Source organism: Bufo gargarizans, chromosome 1, assembly GCF_014858855.1.
Source record: "Bufo gargarizans isolate SCDJY-AF-19 chromosome 1, ASM1485885v1, whole genome shotgun sequence".
Classification (NCBI taxonomy): Eukaryota; Metazoa; Chordata; class Amphibia; order Anura; family Bufonidae; genus Bufo; species Bufo gargarizans.
In genome coordinates this window covers 37,560,205-37,582,435 of record NC_058080.1, presented here as the reverse complement: position 1 = coordinate 37,582,435, position 22,231 = coordinate 37,560,205, and the positions used below count along the sequence as shown (strand labels likewise).

The 22,231-nt window shown below is 52.4% G+C and overlaps 1 protein-coding gene across 1 annotated transcript; it reads left to right on the top strand.

The window, feature by feature from the left end:
- Positions 1-404: 404 nt before the first annotated feature.
- ALMS1 (ALMS1 centrosome and basal body associated protein) lies at positions 405-21,718 on the top strand. The gene is made up of 18 exons (XM_044294895.1): positions 405-503; positions 6,435-6,618; positions 6,700-6,823; positions 7,384-9,307; positions 9,891-10,050; positions 10,267-11,421; positions 11,523-11,647; positions 13,051-14,767; positions 15,129-15,245; positions 16,903-17,058; positions 17,412-18,406; positions 18,518-18,623; positions 18,864-19,037; positions 19,135-19,379; positions 19,465-19,627; positions 19,899-19,962; positions 20,474-20,573; positions 21,510-21,718. Exons 1-18 carry the CDS (start codon positions 477-479, stop codon positions 21,552-21,554), a joined length of 7,581 nt encoding a protein of 2,526 aa, XP_044150830.1. The 5' UTR covers positions 405-476; the 3' UTR covers positions 21,555-21,718.
- Positions 21,719-22,231: the final 513 nt, after the last annotated feature.

The window sequence follows — 22,231 nt, the reverse complement described above, 5'->3', positions numbered from 1 at the left end:
CATTGTATGAATCAGGGAGACAAGAATATAATAAAGGAAAAGTATCACAAAATTGTGAATTTTTAATAAGCCAGAGAGAATATGTTTTCTATAAGGTTCAGTGTTTTTTCTGCGCTGTAGAATTCGCAGAATTGTACCTGTAATACAGAGCTCCGCCAGCAGATGCCGCTGTGCTGCTCAGGTACATAGAGGATTGGAGCTGATATTAGCAGAGCTTTACTTGTAGAACCACTATCGTCCAGTAGCGGCCGCTCGTCCTCACTGCTGAGCGCAGTGTGAAGAGTCTCCGGCAGAGGTCACCCCCTGCTTCCTGATTACAGCGCCTCTTGCTGCGCTGCCGACGTTCACCGACAGGTGTCGCTGCGCTCCCTCCATTCTTCCCGCTTAGGCCCCGGTGCCGCGTCCATAGTAACGGCCGCTGGAGAGCGGAACTCCGAGCTGAGAGTAGTGCGCATGCGCCGTGGACAGAGCTGGACATGGAGAGGGAAGAAGCGGCTGCAGAGGTGAGCGGCTGTAATGTGTGATATTGGGTTCTTACTGCTCTGCGTCATGTTATCTCACCGCACTGTGTGTACTGTGCCTACAGGTCACTGTATATACCGTGTACTGCATGTGTACATCACTGTGTATACCGTGTACTGCCCCTGTACATCACTGTATACCGTGTACTGCCCATGTACATCACTGTGTATACCGTGTACTGCCCCTGTACATCACTGTATATACCGTGTACTGCCCCTGTACATCACTGTATATACCGTGTACTGCCCCTGTACATCACTGTGTATACCGTGTACTGCCCCTGTACATCACTGTATATACCGTGTACTGCCCCTGTACATCACTGTGTATACCGTGTACTGCCCCTGTACATCACTGTATACCGTGTACTGCCCATGTACATCACTGTGTATACCGTGTACTGCCCCTGTACATCACTGTATATACCGTGTACTGCCCCTGTACATCACTGTGTATACCGTGTACTGCCCCTGTACATCACTGTATACCGTGTACTGCCCATGTACATCACTGTGTATACCGTGTACTGCCCCTGTACATCACTGTATATACCGTGTACTGCCCCTGTACATCACTGTGTATACCGTGTACTGCCCCTGTACATCACTGTGTATACCGTGTACTGCATGTATACATCACTGTGTATACCGTGTACTGCATGTGTACATCACTGTGTATACCGTGTACTGCCCCTGTACATCACTGTGTATACCGTGTACTGCATGTGTACATCACTGTGTATACCGTGTACTGCCCCTGTACATCACTGTGTATACCGTGTACTGCATGAATACATCACTGTGTATAACGTGTACTGCCCCTGTACATCACTGTGTATAACGTGTACTGCCCCTGTACATCACTGTGTATACCGTGTACTGCCCCTGTACATCACTGTGTATACCGTGTACTGCCCCTGTACATCACTGTGTATACCGGGTACTGCATGTGTACAGCACTCACTGTGTGTACCGCGTGCTGCCCCCGTACGTCACTGTGTGTACCGAGTGCTGCCCCCGTACGTCACTGTGTGTACCGCGTGCTGCCCCCGTACGTCACTGTGTGTACCGCGTGCTGCCCCCGTACGTCACTGTGTGTACCGCGTGCTGCCCCCGTACGTCACTGTGTGTACCGCGTGCTGCCCCCGTACGTCACTGTGTGTACCGCGTGCTGCCCCCGTACGTCACTGTGTGTACCGCGTGCTGCCCCCGTACGTCACTGTGTGTACCGCGTGCTGCCCCCGTACGTCACTGTGTGTACCGCGTGCTGCCCCCGTACGTCACTGTGTGTACCGCGTGCTGCCCCCGTACGTCACTGTGTGTACCGCGTGCTGCCCCCGTACGTCACTGTGTGTACCGCGTGCTGCCCCCGTACGTCACTGTGTGTACCGCGTGCTGCCCCCGTACGTCACTGTGTGTACCGCGTGCTGCCCCCGTACGTCACTGTGTGTACCGCGTGCTGCCCCCGTACGTCACTGTGTGTACCGCGTGCTGCCCCCGTACGTCACTGTGTGTACCGCGTGCTGCCCCGTACGTCACTGTGTGTACCGCGTGCTGCCCCCGTACGTCACTGTGTGTACCGCGTGCTGCCCCCGTACGTCACTGTGTGTACCGCGTGCTGCCCCCGTACGTCACTGTGTGTACCGCGTGCTGCCCCCGTACGTCACTGTGTGTACCGCGTGCTGCCCCCGTACGTCAGTGTGTGTACCGCGTGCTGCCCCCGTACGTCAGTGTGTGTACCGCGTGCTGCCCCCGTACGTCAGTGTGTGTACCGCGTGCTGCCCCCGTACGTCAGTGTGTGTACCGCGTGCTGCCCCCGTACGTCAGTGTGTGTACCGCGTGCTGCCCCCGTACGTCAGTGTGTGTACCGCGTGCTGCCCCCGTACGTCAGTGTGTGTACCGCGTGCTGCCCCCGTACGTCAGTGTGTGTACCGCGTGCTGCCCCCGTACGTCAGTGTGTGTACCGCGTGCTGCCCCCGTACGTCAGTGTGTGTACCGCGTGCTGCCCCCGTACGTCAGTGTGTGTACCGCGTGCTGCCCCCGTACGTCAGTGTGTGTACCGCGTGCTGCCCCCGTACGTCAGTGTGTGTACCGCGTGCTGCCCCCGTACGTCAGTGTGTGTACCGCGTGCTGCCCCCGTACGTCAGTGTGTGTACCGCGTGCTGCCCCCGTACGTCAGTGTGTGTACCGCGTGCTGCCCCCGTACGTCAGTGTGTGTACCGCGTGCTGCCCCCGTACGTCAGTGTGTGTACCGCGTGCTGCCCCCGTACGTCAGTGTGTGTACCGCGTACTGCATGTGTACATCACTGTGTGTACCGCGGGCTGTCACTGTGTGTACCGCGGGCTGTCACTGTGTGTACCGTGTACTGCCCCTGTACATCACTGTGTATACCGGGTACTGCATGTGTACATCACTGTGTATACCGGGTACTGCATGTGTACATCACTGTGTGTACCGCGGGCTGTCACTGTGTGTACCGCGGGCTGTCACTGTGTGTACCGCGGGCTGTCACTGTGTGTACCGCGGGCTGTCACTGTGTGTACCGCGGACTGTCACTGTGTGTACCGCGGGCTGCCCCCGTACGTCACTGTGTGTACCGCGGGCTGCCCCCGTACGTGTCCACATGGACTTGGCTCCGCGGTCGGTCGCTGGTGTTTTTGCTTCTTCTTCTTGGTAATTAGCCAGCAGGGATTTCCTAATGATGAGCCAAGGATAAGGGGGACTCCCAGCGGGGGCGCCATCTGCGCAGCCCGTATCTCAGCAACCGCAGCGTGTACACCCAGATGTATACTGTACCATAAGGTCTAGATCTCATGTCATTATATCAGTGATGTCATCAGCAGAGGCGGGGCCGTGACAACCCCTCACACATGATATACAGACAGGTTGTCAACAGTAATAGAAGAATAGATGTTACTCTGTAGTGTCAGGTGTGTGGATCTCATGTCATTATATCAGTGATGTCATCAGCAGGGGGCGGGGCTGTGACAACCTCTCAGACATCATATATAAGTTGGGAACGCCCACTTTGCAAGTCCCTCCTCTTTCGCAGCCCTGTTTGTGGGATTGTCCTGTCAGCGCTTGAGGGTGTGGGCCGGTGTGGCAGCGCTTGAGGGTGTGGCAGCGCTTGGCAGACGGTGTGGGCCGGTGTGGCAGCGCTTGAGGGTGTGGCAGCGCTTGGCAGACGGTGCGGGCCGGTGTGGCAGCGCTTGGCAGACGGTGCGGGCCGGTGTGGCAGCGCTTGGCAGACGGTGCGGGCCGGTGTGGCAGCGCTTGGCAGACGGTGCGGGCCGATGTGGCAGCGCTTGGCAGACGGTGCGGGCCGGTGTGGCAGCGCTTGGCAGACGGTGCGGGCCGGTGTGGCAGCGCTTGGCAGACGGTGCGGGCCGGTGTGGCAGCGCTTGGCAGACGGTGCGGGCCGGTGTGGCAGCGCTTGGCAGACGGTGCGGGCTGGTGTGGCAGCGCTTGGCAGACGGTGCGGGCCTCTGTGGCAGCGCTTGGCAGACGGTGCGGGCCTGTGTGGCAGCGCTTGGCAGACGGTGCGGGCCTGTGTGGCAGCGCTTGGCAGACGGTGCGGGCCTGTGTGGCAGCGCTTGGCAGACGGTGCGGGCCTGTGTGGCAGCGCTTGGCAGACGGTGCGGGCCTGTGTGGCAGCGCTTGGCAGACGGTGCGGGCCTGTGTGGCAGCGCTTGGCAGACGGTGCGGGCCTGTGTGGCAGCGCTTGGCAGACGGTGCGGGCCTGTGTGGCAGCGCTTGGCAGACGGTGCGGGCCGGTGTGGCAGCGCTTGGCAGACGGTGCGGGCCGGTGTGGCAGCGCTTGGCAGACGGTGCGGGCCGGTGTGGCAGCGCTTGGCAGACGGTGCGGGCCGGTGTGGCAGCGCTTGGCAGACGGTGCGGGCCGGTGTGGCAGCGCTTGGCAGACGGTGCGGGCCGGTGTGGCAGCGCTTGGCAGACGGTGCGGGCCGGTGTGGCAGCGCTTGGCAGACGGTGCGGGCCGGTGTGGCAGCGCTTGGCAGACGGTGCGGGCCGGTGTGGCAGCGCTTGGCAGACGGTGCGGGCCGGTGTGGCAGCGCTTGGCAGACGGTGCGGGCCGGTTTGGCAGCGCTTGGCAGACGGTGCGGGCCGGTGTGGCAGCGCTTGAGGGTGTGGCAGCGCTTGGCAGTCGGTGCGGGCTGGTGTGGCAGCGCTTGGCAGACGGTGCGGGCCGGTGTGGCAGCGCTTGGCAGACGGTGCGGGCCGGTGCGTCAGCGCTTGGCAGACGGTGCGGCCCGGTGCGTCAGCGCTTGGCAGACGGTGCGGCCCGGTGCGTCAGCGCTTGGCAGACGGTGCGGCCCGGTGCGTCAGCGCTTGGCAGACGGTGCGGGCCGGTGCGGCAGCGCTTGGCAGACGGTGCGGGCCGGTGCGGCAGCGCTTGGCAGACGGTGCGGGCCGGTGCGGCAGCGCTTGGCAGACGGTGCGGGCCGGTGCGGCAGCGCTTGGCAGACGGTGCGGGCCGGTGCGGCAGCGCTTGGCAGACGGTGCGGGCCGGTGCGGCAGCGCTTGGCAGACGGTGCGGGCCGGTGCGGCAGCGCTTGGCAGACGGTGCGGGCCGGTGCGGCAGCGCTTGGCAGACGGTGCGGGCCGGTGCGGCAGCGCTTGGCAGACGGTGCGGGCCGGTGCGGCAGCGCTTGGCAGACGGTGCGGGCCGGTGCGGGCCGGTGCGGCAGCGCTTGGCAGACGGTGCGGGCCGGTGCGGCAGCGCTTGGCAGACGGTGCGGGCCGGTGCGGCAGCGCTTGGCAGACGGTGCGGGCCGGTGCGTCAGCGCTTGGCAGACGGTGCGGCCCGGTGTGGCAGCGCTTGGCAGACGGTGCGGGCCGGTGTGGCAGCGCTTGGCAGACGGTGCGGGCCGGTGTGGCATTTGGTGATGGATGGGGTGATATTTCTCTGAGCATCCTGTTAATTACGTGCGGTGCCGACGGCCGTGGCGCCATTCTTCCCCCTCATGACTCATTAGCCTCGCTGTCTCCTTCTCGGTTATAGATTTGATTCGTTTTTATCTGCTCGGTTATGTCACACACGAAGAACAAAAGCCGCGCCGCCGCTAACGAGCTGCTATAAATAGGCGCACGCGGCTCTGACATCCGCCACGCTGTTTGTAGGGCACTTCATTCAAACAGCAACAAAAAAAGATGTTATTTTTTTAAAAAAATTCTTAAATAAAAACCGCGTTTCTCTGACGCAGGGAGCGGAGTTGGCGTCACTTCATTTGTCTTTAGGTGTTTACATAAGACGTAGCGGAGACGTGAATGGCGCTACTTCCGGAGCGTCCTGTCCTCCCAGAACATTGCTGGTGTCACAGTTGTGGGCAGTACATAATAGGATGGGCGCGTCATCCTGCGCCTGCAGAACATCCCGCCTCAGGGGAAGAATAGGGCGCTGTTACCCCTAGCAACCAATCGCATTCCCAGTTGTCAGTTCTCTGTGCAGATTACAAATCGTAAGCGGTTTTCTTATTGGTTGCTATGGGTGACAGACACCCAGTAGGCCTCATTTATGAAAGAAGAGGAGTTTACCAGAGCAACCAATCAGATCACTGGAAGCATTCAGGCTGGAGTCTGATTGGTTGCTTTGGTGACTAGTCAGATTGGTCCAGAGCGCCACCCAGGAACCTGTACAGGAAATAATTCTGCGCACTCAAAGATAATTATTTTGCAATACAGGTTCCTGGGCCTTTATGAACTTACCTAAACTGGCTGCTGTGTTGAAGGAGGTCCCCAGTGACGCCCCCACCGATCTCTGTATTCTTGGGGATCAGGTACCTATAACATCGGGGGTGGGTGCCTTTTATCTGGCCTTCGGGGCCCCAGATATGACGCCCTCTATAGTGTCTACCTATATATGTTGACTGATGAGTTGAATCTCTATCATCCAGGCGGCTGAGTCGTGGTACCAGCTTCCAGCAGAGGAAGATGCCAGCATCACCATGCCCACGTTCGGTGAGACGGCGGCCCCCGGTGAGCACACAGACTTCCCCAGTGTAGAGGAGGGCACTCTGCTGTCGGAGCCGGAGATGAGGAAAGACTTCTCTGCTGGACGGATGGACTCTGTGCGGCTGGGTATGTGGAAGTTACATGGTTCTCTGTCCTCAGGAGTAAGTAGATGTGGATGCTGATGGTTGTTATGTGTTTCTATGATAGAGATCCAGGACAGTCGCCTGTCTCCCTGCCTTCCGCTCCTCACCACCCTCTCAACCTCAGGAGACAAGTTCTTTGGAGACACTTTGTTCCAGAAGACAGTTGGGGACGACTTTGCTCCTCTGAGGTACCGTTCTTTCTCCACGGAACAGAATGTCAGAATTGGTTCAACCGCTGGGACCTCCACTGATCACAAGAGAGGGACCCTGAGTCCCCTGTGTGAATGGAGAAGTAGGGCCCATGTGTGACCACCAATGTATTTACTGTCTGTAGGACAGAGTTCAGTTCTCGGATATCTCCATTAGTCCCATAGACAGTGAATGCAAGCATGGCTACCTCTTCATCAAATTCCATAGGGAAAATGAGTGCTAGGAATTGACAAATGGTGGTCATGGGGCCCCCCAGTCCCTTCATATTTGAAGGTCCCAGAGTTGGGGACCGTACTGTGCATAGCAGAAGGTCATTTAGAGATTGGGTGGGTAAGTAGAACCATATCTGGGGTTCTCTGATACCAAGAGCCATTTTGTCTTATTGAGCATGAAATAAAAGCTGCCTTTGACATACATAGGACACAAAAAAATCACATACTCATATCCAGAAATGATCCACGATGGATTTGTAGATGATTGATCATCCACTGACATGTTCTCTGGGTTTATGTGACCCTTATTCTTTTATCACCCCCAGAGCTTCCTTGGACATGTCAGAGTTCCCCGGACCTCCATCAAAGTTGCTTCAGATGAGTGATGCTGTGGAGCTGGCCAGTAAAGAGATAACCATAGAACAGGAGGAAGTGAGCATTTGTCTGTCCCAGCATTACTTGAGGACAACCCTGGATGACAATGGAGATGGTGGTGGGCTTCACCCATTTTCTTTAAGCCATGGTGAAAAAGATGATCGAGGCAATGAACTGGAATCAGAAGTCATAAAACTGACATTATCTGATGATGTTATTCAACCTAAAGTGGATGAGATGAGCAAGGATCTGGGAAGTGAAGATGGGGCCTTCTTAAGCAGCAGTGTCCCTGCCCCTGTGTTGATGCAACTGCTGGAGAAAGAAGTTAGTATGTCAAGTAGCAGTGGAAGGTCCTCTAGACGTTCTTCAAAGTCATCCTCTGCTGGAGGTTCAGAGAACATTCAAAGGACGAAACGGGAATCTGATCTAGAACATCAGAACCTCAACATCCAGGATCCTGGGACTACTTGCAACCAGTCTTTAGAAGAGTCATTTAGAGACTCAAGTCAAATAGATTTTGTAAAGGATATTGAAAGAGAAACTGAAGATCCCAGTGGGATAACTCTGCGACAGATGAGGGAACAGTCATTTCAGCCAGTGAGAGACTCTCTCCACAAGCAGCTCTGCTCCGAAATCCAGCAACTATACCAGGAAAGGAAGACATCAGAGGGTACCAAGAGCGAGAAAGAGTCCATTAGTCCCGAAAGTACACCTTTGCTCAACAAAACCCCTTCTGAACCACCCAACAAGGTGGATGAGACAGTGGTGGAAGACCACTTGAAGGAAGAGTTGAGTAGGTTATCTCGTTGTAGTATAGAACGTGGACATAAAGATACAGAGATGTCGCACACAGGAAACACTCCGGTAGATGAGGCTTCATTCATTGGCAAATTGCCTCATCCTGTCTCTCAGTCGACGCCCGGCACATTTACAATGAACCGTAAACCACTGTCAGGTCGAATACAGCAAATCAAGGCCAAGCTGACCGGTTCTGATATGTCGTTAAATGAGGAGCCTTCCACAGAGTCTTCAGCCCACAAAGCAGCTCCTTCTGCAGTGGTCCAGTCTATCCAGAGCAGCCAAGGATACCCAGAGAGCAGTGACTCTCAGAGATCACTGTCTCCACAAAGACAGAGAATTCAGTCTCTGCCGAGTCTCAATTATATTGAGAAGGTTGGAGCTTGGAATACAAACCAGACATTTGATGCCTTGGTTCTTCGTGGTTTAACTGGCGTGTCTCCTAAAAAGTTAGCATATAATGCTGTGGCCGATTCCTTGAACCGCATGTTCTCCAGGCAGACCAGTGCCACAACTCCGAACAAAGGGCCCTCTGCCACAGTCAAAGCCACGTCCTCTATGACCAACCTGAGTGTGGCCGAGAGAGACTCGACCGCCATCTCCCAAATCGCCAGGTCTCAGTCTTACAACTCTGTGCTACCTGGAAGAGATCAAACCGAAGCAGAGGCACATGAGACACCCAAGTCCGAAACATCACAGTCGCATGTCTCGTTGAGAGGTTCCTCCTCCACTGTGGTTAACTCTAGTGAGCCTGTCCAAAAAAACACTAGTGATGCAGGTGTCAGAGAACGTGACCTTCCTGCTGCTCAAACGACTTCTGAATTTAAGAAGTCACATGGTGGACAAGAAAAGATGTGTGATGGATCGGGGAATCAGAGTCGTAACTTTGTAACAATGGATCGATTCAGTGATGTCTCCTCTGATCAAGAATATGCTGATAGCTCACATTCCAGTAACAAGGAGAAGGGATCTCTGACTTCTGCAAAGCATCACCTGACTGGTGGAGAAGGAAATGATTGGTCACCAACTGAAGAGACTTCTGGGAAGGAGGAGCTCGACATAGAAGAACGCATACCTGTAAGTCGTATAAATTGGTACTCTCCTCCTCATAGGTAGGTGACCACAGCTCTGCCATACACATTACATGGTGTTACACTGAGGGGAGAAGAGCTGGTCTGTAATAATACAGGATAAGTAATGTATGTACACAGTGACTCCACCAGTGGAATAGTGAGTGCAGCTCTGGAGTATAATACAGGATGTAACTCAGGATCAGTACAGGATAAGTAATGTATGTACACAGTGACTGCACCAGCAGAATAGTGAGTGCAGCTCTGGAGTATATTACAGGATGTAACTCAGGATCAGTACAGGATAAGTGATGTATGTGCACAGTGACTGCACCAGCAGAATAAATCCGAAAAAAAGCAATGGAGGCAGCATGTCCGGTAAAAAAAACCTTTAATGGGCACAGCCAAGTGAACTTAACGTGCACAAAAGTTGTGACGTTTCGGCCGCTTCACAGCCTTTATCAAACACTTAAAGATGCCTCCATTGATAATGTAAGAAATGATGTCTAGAAGATGTGATGGTTCTGACCATCTCCGAGCCTCATTGGGGACTCGCTGCTTGTAGTAACCAGGGTCACTTTGTTTGCTAGACGTATCTCAGGAACCTCGGTATCGACCAGTCCCCTACTACTATCCTGACACCATTTGCTCCAAAGGGACCCATCCGAGAACCAGAATTCTCCCCCTCAGAACTAAGAACAATCAAGGGATCCACAGCGACTCCCAGCCGGAGCATGAGGCTCTCCGAAGGTAATAGGTTGATAGATTATCACATTGCTTCTCCCGAATACAGCTGCTTTTGTCCTTGTGCAGAGCTCACATCTTCTAGCACCCCCTGCTCATTCAGTGTATTTATATAATATGTACTGTACAATAGTATCATGCAGTGGTGAATGTACAACTTGGCGTCGGCACTTGTTCACATGTAGTCACTGCCGGCACTGATTTCTTTCTCTCCGTTGTCAGGGGGCTCTCAGAGTGCTGTGAATATTTCCCAGTCCAGTCTGTATTCGTCCACCTCGACCACCAGTGTATCCATTCCTATGGGATCAGACGTTGGGCCGGAATCTCCTTTACCCACTGAATTGTCTCCTGCGTTTGGCTCTGGGTCTGCTGACGATAGACCGATCAGCCAGGATGACACCATGACTCGGGGTGTAGGAAGTGGTTTGGAGGTGCACCATGTAGAGAGGTCTCCGGCCATTGAACCAGTCAATGATCTTAACTCGCCGTCCCAAGGGTTCATGAATGAGGAGAACACAGAGTCCGCGCCAGTGAAACAACTGATAGAGCAGTTTGAGTCTGGTGGATATGATGGGACCATCTCACATGACAGTGTACATGAGCAGGTGTCATCTTTACAAGGTTACTCCCAAAAAACTCCCACCATAGATCCTGTCAACGACTCGTTTGTTGGGTCCAAAACCCTCAAAGAGATCCGGAAACTCTTGGCAGAAGCAGAAGATATTGGTCTTGATAGGACTAGTTCTAGCTTACAACGAGCATCTCCAGTAGGGGATCCATACACTGAGGCTCCTTCAAGGTGCCTAAATCTAGAAGACTCTCTGAATAGCAGATCAGCAAGTCCTCTGGATCTGCAGGTCAAGGACATGTCTTGGGACTTGTCATTTAATAGCAGCCTAACAGGTGACCACTTGGGAAATAAAGATTTGTCAACGACTTGGAACAGTGACACTGTCCATAGTTCTTCTGTCAGAGACAACTCTTATTTAGGAGAACTTATTGGAATCAGAAACACTCAGGCCGCACCTTTCAGTCAACGGAGCCAGTGGGGAAGGTCAGAGCCAGAAGGCTGCAGTAAAGCCACCACAAATAAGATGATGCCATCTACTGCTAACGTCAGGGGTGAAAGGGAGTTTGTGGATGTAACTGAGAAGGTGCAGCGCAGTGAACATCTTTTAAGCAGCGTTTCAAGCTCTGTGGGAGGCCTGAAAAACGCACTAGCCCTAACAGGAAGTGGGTACGTTCGAGGGAGGGAAACTGAAAGTGACGAAAGTAGTGGAGACTCCCTGGCGGCGCGAGTTACAAACCTCTTGAGGAACGACGCCCCATCGGTGCGAACAAGGCAAAGTGCAGAAGAGGAGGAAAGGAGAGCTCGAGGTAAGACGACACTTATCCTGTAGGACATGGGATGTGTGTGACAGTCATTGTACAGGCTCCTCGTCTCTTATACTGAACGTTCCTCTGATATTTCTTGGTAGGTTCAGTGAAGCTGAAGCTGACCGGTCGCTCGGTGACGCCGGACACGGAACTAAGCGAAGAGGACAGAAGACGGATAGAGGAAATCAAGAGAGAGCTGCTGGATGGGGCTAAGAAGGCAGAGAAGGTGCACATACTTATGTCTGCTTTATATGGGGTAGCACTGGTTAGAGAGGAGTGCATGAGGCTCACTCCATACACAGGGGGGCGATGGTGAGTGAGATATTGGGGGATGCAATAAGTCTGGATGGGGGCAAGGCTCCGATTGCTGTCACTTTCCTCCAGTAACATTTCCATACTTCTGATTCAGCGACCCACATGGACTGCAGGTAAGTTCCGTGTGCTGTGCTTCTCTGCATGATGGCACAGCCGCCTGTGCCAGGGTTGTGACCAGCTGTTAATTACCTGACTAGGAGGCACTTTCTAATTTGGATGCCTTCGCCATGACCGGTTTACTAGGAGGCCCTCCGCCCAACCCTGTCCTGCCTGGATTCAGCAATCTGAACTACGGAGACAGCTTAGCCCTCCCCGTTTGGCTGCTTCTTTAGTCCTGACCATCCTTGGTCACTCAGGTGGGAGGGTGGCCATTCTGAGGTTTATGTATGGTCCCTGTGAAGTGCCACATCCTTATATTTGGCTCTATACTCCGCATGACCTCCTGCTTGCTGTGTGTACAGTGTGCGATATGAAGCCTCCTTCGAACTACTTACTACAACTCTCAGCATGCCCTGGCAGCCTGTGTGAATAGTAGTTTTATTACAGCAGAAGAGCCGCAGAAACATAAGATTCTATGAAATCATCATTAGATGCAAACCCAAGATCCGTAGTCCATGAGGAGAGAAGAAATCCGTCCAGACCATTCTGTTCACCGGATATGAAGCCTTTTCAGGGCCCCGGCCCTGACCTCCCGCTGCCAGAAATAGTGTTGCTCTCTGTTCTGTGGCCCTGAGATGACGTTTACAAGGTTTCCTGAAGCTTCATAGAACAATCTACTATTAACGAGTCTACAAAGCACGTGACTGTGCCGACCATGACCCCAGGTGCCGGAAGCTTTATCTATAGCCTCCATTCAGTGCTGATTCTTTTATCTGCACCTTGTTGCTGTTAGTTTGTCCTTGTATAAAATTCATATTTTTTTTTATCCCTTCTGAGATATTTATAACAGTGTGAAAAGAGCGGAGCACAGAACGTAGGATTCTATCCACAATGGTGGCGTAGGCTGCAGCCATATTTAGGAACATCTCTCCACTTCAGGCACAATACAGAACTAATGTTAGCACATTCTGTGTCATTTATAGGGACCTCATTATTAATAACAAGGGGGAGGCTAACAATGGTGGCCATTGTCCCCAAGCTTCCAAAATGTCCATCACTTGTATCATTTCTCCATAGCAGAGGCCAACAACCGATGAATGCAAATTATTCTGTAATGCCCGAGCTATTGGGCGGGAGGCAGGGGTACAGCCATCTTTACTCATTGTATGTCCAGTCTACAAAACCACTCATTATTCCTCTCACTATCGTTTTTAGGATTATTCACATCCCAACAAGCTGGCTTCTTCAGGAGACATGGGGGAGTTCAGGTTACAGCTGACACCATCACCTTTCCAGTTACCCCTCACCAGATCTCAGTCCTCTGAGGGAACAAAAAATATAACCTCCAGTGTCCAAGCATCAGATGTCCAGCAGGAAGCTAAGTATGGAGGAATGACTAAAGACCTGTCCTCTGTGATGTCTGATCTCCCTCCACCGACCTCTGCTTCATATCAACAAGATCCATTAACTGGAGCAGCGGGAAGAACTATTACTGAACTGAAGAGCCAAAACATGGCACCCGCGAAATCCACTGAAGAGGCCACAAAGCCAATATCTTCTATAACATTTTCCTCCCGTAAACGTTCTTCGCCTCTGCCCGGCGCTCCCGATGAAGGTTCTCAGCCACGTCCTTCTGATTTACAAGTTGTCTTCGATAAGTCACTAGCCAACCAAGGTTTGAACCGTAGACCTTCTCCTGAACCATCAGTGTCAAATCATGTCCATCGTTTTCATCATCAAGACTACCAGGCTGATAAAGATGTGCTTCCTGCACTTGCGACTTTTCAACAATGGCGTCCTGGAGAATCTACAACCAAAGAATATTCACCAAGGTCCTGGGCCACAGAAAAAGAATATTCTGCAGCTGCATCTATATTATGGACCTCTGGTCCAACTGTTGAGAACTTTAGTACATTCCCATGTCCTCCAAAAGAAAATGAAGGTTCTCAGCCACGTCCTTCTGATTTACAAGTTGTCTTCGATAAGTCACCAGCCAACCAAGGTTTGAACCGTAGACCTTCTCCTGAACCATCAGTGTCAAATCATGTCCATCGTTTTCATCATCAAGACTACCAGGCTGATAAAGATGTGCTTCCTGCACTTGCGACTTCTCAACAATGGTGTCCTGGAGAATCTACAACCCAAGAGTATTCACCAAGGTACTGGGCCACAGAAAAAGAATATTCTGCAGCTGCATCTATATTATGGACCTCTGGTCCAACTCCAAAGGAAAATGTGGATCCTGGACGTGTAAATTCAGAAGATTCTATACTTATTAATCATGGTCTTCAGCAGAAGAACAATAGTGGTGGTGGCCAACTAAAAACATATAGTGGACTGACTAGTGAGGATGGATTACTTCCTTTATCTGCTCAGGAACTTCAGACCAGACCAGCTATATCGTCTCCAACTCGGAAAGCCCTTTCTTGTATCCATGTCACAATCTCTCCGAAGGATGACATGAAAGTGCTTGATGTGTCCAAAGCCCTGGTGACATTAGATACTGATAATGGGTCATTGGCTCCAGAACTAAGGACAAATGGCGATATGTCTAGGTCATCTTCTTCAAACCTCTCCAGGAATGACCAGGTCCTGAGCTGTAATGACCTATCTGCTGGAACAGTCCCAGTCGGCAGCTCCCACGTAATCCATATAAGAGACCGTAAGACCACTCATGAAGATATCGTCCAGTTAATGGGCAAAGAAAACCTTCCCCACAGATCGATCCAAACTGAAAGAAGAAGCTCTCCATTATCTGATGCCACTACCCAGATAACCACAGAAAGTCCACAGAAAACCACCTTTTCATCTGAGATCTTTGTTGATGGGTCATTAAGAGAAGCCTCCACATCGTCAATCCTGAGAGTCAACGAAACTCCTGAACGGCAGACACCCTCCCGTTCACCACTGTCCTGCCTGTCCCGAGCTACAGGTGAGCATCTTATATGTATCTACGTATATATAAATTTGTTCTGGGTTATATTACTTGGGTGCTCCATTCTCATTATCTACATGTACATCTGACATCACCTGGTCTGTAGTAGAACATTGTGATGTCATCATAGTGGGGGGGTCAAGGTGTGGCCTTCAGCATGGCTGGTTGAGCCACAGTTGGAACATCATTCCATTTAGCAGGGGTGTCAACCACTCGTGGCATGGTCACATGTTCTCCAGTAGGCTTCTTGCACCATCACAAAGGCCAGTTCTAGTTTAGCTGGTGGCTTCGTATGAAAATCCTATGTCCAAAGCAGGACACAATGACATTGTGATAACATTTCATCCCCTTGGTGTAGATCAACCTCTGCTGCTGCCGTACCGACCGTCGGGGAGCCCAGAACTGTTCTATGTGCCCTTTATGGGAGGAGGATCCAGAATGTCCCCGGTCAGCACCATCGAGAGCTCCCACCCAGGTAACGAGGACTCAACTTTCCCCTATCATCTTGTCTTCTCAAGACTTCTGTTGTAGTTCTCGTGTCACTGTGCGGCATCATCTGGGTCATTCCTTTTCCCCTATACTTTACACTTTTGCTGTCGTTGCAAGTCACTTTAATTAATTAGTATTCGGCCTCCGCTGCTTGTCTTGGGTTTCTCCATGAAAACTTTTATCTTGATGCCGCTGCAGCCAATCACTGGCCACAGTGGAGATCTGCTCCCCGTGCATCACGTGACGATTTAACATAACGGAAGGGAAGCAGTGGTCAGTTATTGGCTGTAACGGCGTCAAACAGGACGTTTTCATGAAGGGACCCAAGACAAGAAACGAGGGCTGGGGAGCAAGGGAGCCGGGACCCCGCACTGGGGATCAGGTAAGTGTGAGCACCAACAAAGGTCCTGACAGTCTCAGAATTTTTTTGTATGCAAACCCTTTAAGGAGTTAATTTTTAAGGGGGTTTCAAACCCGTATTCTTCTATATGTGACACAGAATGGGTTAAAATAAACTGTCCCCACTGCAATCCTTAAAAGGTCAATCACTTAAAGGGGTTGTCTCATTACAGACAATGGGGGCGTATCGCTAGGATGTGCCCCCATTGTCTTACAGGTGCGGGTCCCACCGCTGGGACCCGCACCTATATTGAGAACGGAGCCCTGAATGCGCAGCGCGCCCTCCATTTAGTTCCTACGGGGCCCGTGAAAATAGCCGAGCGCTGGATCAGCTATCTGCGTCGAGCCCATAGAAGTGAATGGGAGCGGGGGCCGGTCATGCGCGGTGCACTCCCATTCACTTCTATGGGGGGCCGTCTTGGTGGTGGCCGGACCGGAGTCCTCCAGCCACCACCTTGCGGGGCTCTGTTCTCGATATAGGTGCGGGTTCCACCGCAAAGACAATGGGGGCATATAAATATAATACTTCAGGAGATTTACTCTTTATTCTCCAACTCCTCTGCTTGCCTGTCAGTGAATGAAAACCTTTGCTCCCAGAGGGAGGAAGGATTTCCCATATTCTAGTGCTGCTCACTGTGTAAAGGTGGCCGGACATGGACATTCAGTCTGTGAGTGTCAGCCTTGAAGGTTTTCATTGATTTATGATGCTATGTAACCCTTACAGTTCTGGAATGTATTGGATAACACTGACAGCGTTAGGTCAGTGTTATCCAGTACACTCCAGACCTCTAAGGGGTACATAGCATCATAAATCAATATAACGCTATGCGGGGGGGCTCTGTACGTCCTCCTATAGTTGAAATGTCTCCATTTGTGAGACTGCTGGAGGCGGGAGCCCAAGACGCGGGAACCCAAGCCACGCCCACCCTCTATGCCGGGTAGTGCGAGGGCGGATCTGGCGCAAAGACTACAAAGTCTTGTCGCCATTTTGCATATCTTAGTCGCATTGGCGATCATTTTGGTCGCCATCTGGAGCCCTGTCAGTGCTTCACGGGCAGCAGATCTGGGATCCCTGCTCCTGCGCGCCCGCTCCTCCACTGCCGTAGGCGCGTCCGTTGGAATATGTGCATACGAATACAAACACGTGCAGCGCCACTTTACCCTTTCAGTCGCCGATCAGTAATATAAGGTTGTCACTGCCGGGGGCGGATAGATTTTATGGCCTTAATAACATTCTTCTTCAGGCTCCAACGATGCCATTTCCCCAAAGTTTCCCCCGGATGTATTGGGGTCCGCCACAGAAAAGCTGCCAGACCCCTCTTTACCCAGACACCGAGAGGGCATCTACAGTAAAGAGCCGAGCCCGAAAACAGCAGAGTGGAAGCAAAAGCCGGCTAGAGGTGAGCAGCAACATGTCCAACACAAGTCTGAACGAAGCTCAGTCACTGAAAGCCAGTGCTCCACTCACAGCCAGAGCTGCATTCAGAATGCTGCTCAATGCCTTTTGGAATCCATTGCTGGCCAGGCTGAGGTACTATAGTGCATTCAGTAGGGCTTGCGCTGTGCGGACACTGAACCAGTAGGTGGCAGCAGCGAGTTGCAGAGCCAGTAACTTAATAAGATGCAGCTCTGGAAGTGACTGGAGTATAATATGTGGTGTAACTGTAAATTTATAACATGCAGAGACCTTCAAATTTCACCAGCATCACTTTTTGGATAGAGAATCCTTTAGTACTTTTTTTTTTCGTTTTAGGCCGGATTGACGACCTGAAATCCTCCCAGCGTTCATCAAGCCCCTCTCCACCGCAGTCTCTGGCAGAGAAGGATCCTGGGAGCTTCGGTAACATGTCCTCCAGCACTGTCCATCCTAGACATTCAGAGTCCATGGGGCGATCGGACCCTAGGGGGCTGCAGCCGGCTCCTTCCCCGGAGGACAGCGAGTTCCTTCCTTTACAGCCGGAAATTTATTATTCCCAAGATCAGGCAAATATTACCCGACCAGCGAGGTCCAAGGCCCTGGAGGTGACGGTGAGGAAGAAAACTCACTCTGTGACTAGCACTGACCTTCCTGGACAAGGTCACAAGAGTGGACAGACCCCTGGAAAACCGAGAAGCTCAACCCGCAGCAGCCTGGACAGGAGCATCTCTAGAAGTCAGAGTGTGGTCTCCAACCAGAGCCTGGACGATCTGTGGACGCGCTATACGGAGGGCAGAAGAAGACAGGCGACTGAATCCAGCAACAAGCTGGAGGTGTCCCTCGTGGAACGTCTGGAGCGCCTGGCCAGGCTGCTGCAGAACCCACCATCCCACTCACTGACGTCATCTAAAGATGAAAAGAAGGAGGATAACCATGAGAAGAAAGCCGCCCGGGAGCAGTGGTACCGAAAGAAACTGGAAGTGGATGACGATTCAGTGGGTAAACCCTACGAGGACAGTCCTGACAGCGGCTCGCTGCTTTCAGAGCCCTTGTCTGAGGTGAGAAGTAGTGTGACTGATAGTGCCACCACCACCACAGCGTCACAGGTGGGCAGCGAGACCTCCTCCGGCTCCATGTCCACGATAGACACCATCAGACTGATTAATGCCTTTGGAGCTGAGAGAGTTCTCCCCTCATCAAGGCTCAGCCGTCTCTACAGCACCATCGACCTGCAAAAGAAACGCACTGAGGAGACTGCGAAAGGGTCAAAACGAGCATCTGTCGGCCGGGGGCAGTCCAGGGTGGCAATACAGGAGCTCCCGAAGAGTAAGGTAGAGGATTGCAAGCTCTCATATGGGGGGGCACACCCTCTGAGCAGTATCATGGTGCTAATGCCACTTATCTATGACGATTCAGTGATGGCGTCTCTTTCTCTTATTAAGATGGCAGATGCTGAATCTGTCACCTCGTCAGATGGTTTAAGGGAACCAACTCCAGCCCTACGAGAGAAGAAGAGCAGCCGAAGACAGAACAAAGGCGTTCAGGCAGGTAAGCTACCTCTCCTGAAGGTGTCTCAAAGTGTCCACCCTACTCTCTGAGTTCCTCTTCCTTAGGGTTAATGTCTGAGGAGATTAGCTGGAGTTGTCACCCCCTAAAGATACAGGCCCTGTAGGGTCCATGATAGTCCTGTAGATGGTAGCACTGTGTCAGTGTCACCTCTTCCGGTCTCACATGATGTAGTTGTCCCCATGTCTGTCACTGACCAATAAGTGTTGGTGGTTGTTGTAGGAGAGCTGGAGATTGTGATGAGCGCCACCAGGAAGAACACCAGAGATGTGGGAACCACCTTCCCGTCCCCAGGAGGTGAACGGCTGACTGGTCCGGCAGCTTCTGAGAACATGGAGGCCAATGTGAGAACGTCCAAGAGCAAAGTGAACACGATGGCACAGTACGTCCCACCAGGTGGGTATTAGACTGATATAGACTGTCAGCTGTAGGTGGCCGTACGAGAGACCCTACCAGATCAATGTGTCATCATCGGCTGTGTGATCCCACGCAGGGCTGAGCTGGTTTGTCCCAGCTGAAGATCTGAAATCCGAGTCCCGGAAAGAGAACATGCCGGGGGTCCCAAAAGGTCCAGGTCCAGTCTGGTACGAGCCAGTAACCAACACCAAACCCTGGAGAGAACCCCTGCGGGAGAAGAATGAGCAGGACTGGGCCACAGGCAGACCAGGCGGTCCGATCCACAGCACCAGAGTCATCCCCGATGCACAGGCCAAGCCATTCATCAGGGTGACCCTGCAGGTGAGGGCGGCCAGGGGCAGAGTCTGGAGGAAAGTACCCCCGTCTTATCCAGGGTTCAGTCTTATCTCAGGGTCTTATGTCTTAGGAATATCTGAGGTCTCATCGGCCGGACTTCATCTTCCGCTCCAGGGAGAGGGTAAAACGACTGCAGCTTCTCGCTGAGGAACGCAAACTCCAAAGCGTGTTCCAGGGTGAAAGAGATGAGCTCTTCAACCAGACAACGAGAAGCAGAGTCCCCCCATACAAAGGTGACGATGACTGAATTCCACAATGATTACAGGCTCCATCAATGATCGGTGGAATACAGCAGATCACTTACGATTATATAGCAGCTTTTACAGCTGCCTCCTGGCCCTTTCCTGACATGTCACTTCTGCTTGTCTGAATGTCCATCCATGGTCTCTGAAGGTTCCTGTGGTCAGCTGTTGCTGGATCTGGTGCCCGTACATGATGGGGATGATTATAACACGGGGACACCAGACGCATCCACAGCTGTAACCAGTTCATCTCATGTTCTAGATTCCAGATTATTCCAGCAGAGCCGAACCGTCCCGAAGAAAGAGATGATCCAAAGGTCCAAGAGGTGAGATGTGGACCCCGTGCCGAGAGCATAGGTAGTATGTCCGGGAAGGGAGCTTTTTTGTGAGGGATCTTCTGATCTCATCCTCTTGCAGAGCGTCTGTGAGAGAAGAGGAAATGTTTGCACCCTCGCTGCCATCATGTGGGCGCTCCTACTTAAGCGGGCACAGAGCAGCGCCCGTGGGGAGTAGCATGCAGACATAAGAGAAAGGGGGAGCAGGCCATATAATCAGATGGGTGACAGGACGTTTATTTACAGCCCCCATGTTACAGCAGGAGGATCAGCTCTGGAGCACAAACTTCTGCTCTGACATGTGAAATACAGTGCACAGGATGGAGCTTTAAATTAAAATGATCAAAGTTTTGGAGCGAGTTTCCCTTTAAGTGTCTCACTGCATACTACACTGAGCTGTCGGTGGAGATGTCTATGTCACCGGTTGTGCGCTCAGGCTGACACTGCTGTGCTGCATCTATCGGCTGCGCTCATGGATTCTTCTACATTGTGGTTATTTCAGGATTTACCAGCAGCTTCCAGAAATCAGGAAGAGAAAGGAGGAAGAGAAGAGGAGATCGGAGTATGAAACCTATCGTCTGAAAGCCCAGCTGTTCAGGAAGGTTAGTATCCTGCTGAAGCAGTACTCCTACACTGCCACAAGAGGGCAGCGCCTCCACTGCTGCAGGCTACTAGTGTAATACCCCAACATTACCACAGGAGGGCAGCGCCTCCTCACTGCTGCAGGCTACTAGTGTAATACCCCAACATTACCACAGGAGGGCAGCGCCTCCTCACTGCTGCAGGCTACTAGTGTAATACCCCAACATTACCACAGGAGGGCAGCGCCTCCTCACTGCCAATTACTACGGTAATACCCCAACACCACCACAAAAGGGCAGCGCCCCCTCACTGCCAATTACTACGGTAATACCCCAACACAAGAGGGCAGTGCCTCTTCACTGCCAATTACTACGGTAATACCCCAAAACTACCACAGGAGGGCAGTGCCTCCTCACTGCCAATTACTACGGTAATACCCCAAAACTACCACAAGAGGGCAGCGCCTCCTCACTGCCAATTACTACTGTAATACCCCAACACCACCAAAAGAGGGTGGCGCCTCCTTGCTGCTGCAGAATACTAGTGTAATACCCCAACACCACCAAAAGAGGGTGGCGCCTCCTCGCTGCTGCAGAATACTAGTGTAATACCCCAACACCACCACAAGAGGGCGGCACCTCCTCAATGCTGCAGAATACTAGTGTAATACCCCAACACCACCACAAGAGGGCGGCACCTCCTCAATGCTGCAGAATACTAGTGTAATACCCCAACACAAGAGGGCAGCGCCTCCTCACTGCTCCTGATTAGTAATGGAGAACATGGTTTAACATCGATTTTTACATGACTCAGCAGTACAGAGTGTTTCAGAAAATTGTGCACTGATCTTATAGGCTATGCTCCCTGTTCAACCATGTAATTGTCAGTCAATACTCAGTGCTGCCGGGAGGAGCCTGATGTTAAATTAATTATCTGATCTTTGTATTTTCTTGTAGAAAGTGACCAATCAGATCCTGGGCAGGAAGACCCCCTGGAACTGACCCCTCCCCCTGCACACCAGGAGGTGCCTTCTTCCCGACATGTGACCATACAGGCCACGCCCCTCCAACTCTGTTTTGTATATTTGGGTTGTTTCTATTAGATATTATTTTTATATATTTGTTTTTTAATAATTTAAATAAATTTAATATATTTGGATTTTCTATGACGTCAGATAATGAGCCTTTTATACTCCAGTCACATCCAGAGCTGTATCTCTACTTCTTCTGCTGTCCTGTTACAGTGCAGATGGCTGCTCCGAGGGGGGCAATAAGAGAAGCGCATACCCTGGAGCTATGGGGCCACCAATCTAAAGTCCAGTCACTGACAACAAGCAGAGATATTGGAAAAACAAGGTTTATTAGCTGCAGAGATTTTCACAATGATAAAGCTTTATTGACAAAAGATGACGACCCGATCCCCCAGCCCTATCCACTGCTGACCCCACCACCCAGTACGGTGGGGGCGCTGGGGGCGCTGTGCGCACCCCCCCCCCCCCCCCCCCACAGTACAGGCAGTGTTCTCGAGGGGGCGCTGTGGCCCAATCCCCCCCCACCCACAGTACAGGCAGTGTTCTCCAGGGGGCGCTGTGGCCCAATCCCCCCCCACCCACAGTACAGGCAGTGTTCTCCAGGGGGCGCTGTGGCCCAATCCCCCCCCCAGTACAGGCAGTGTTCTC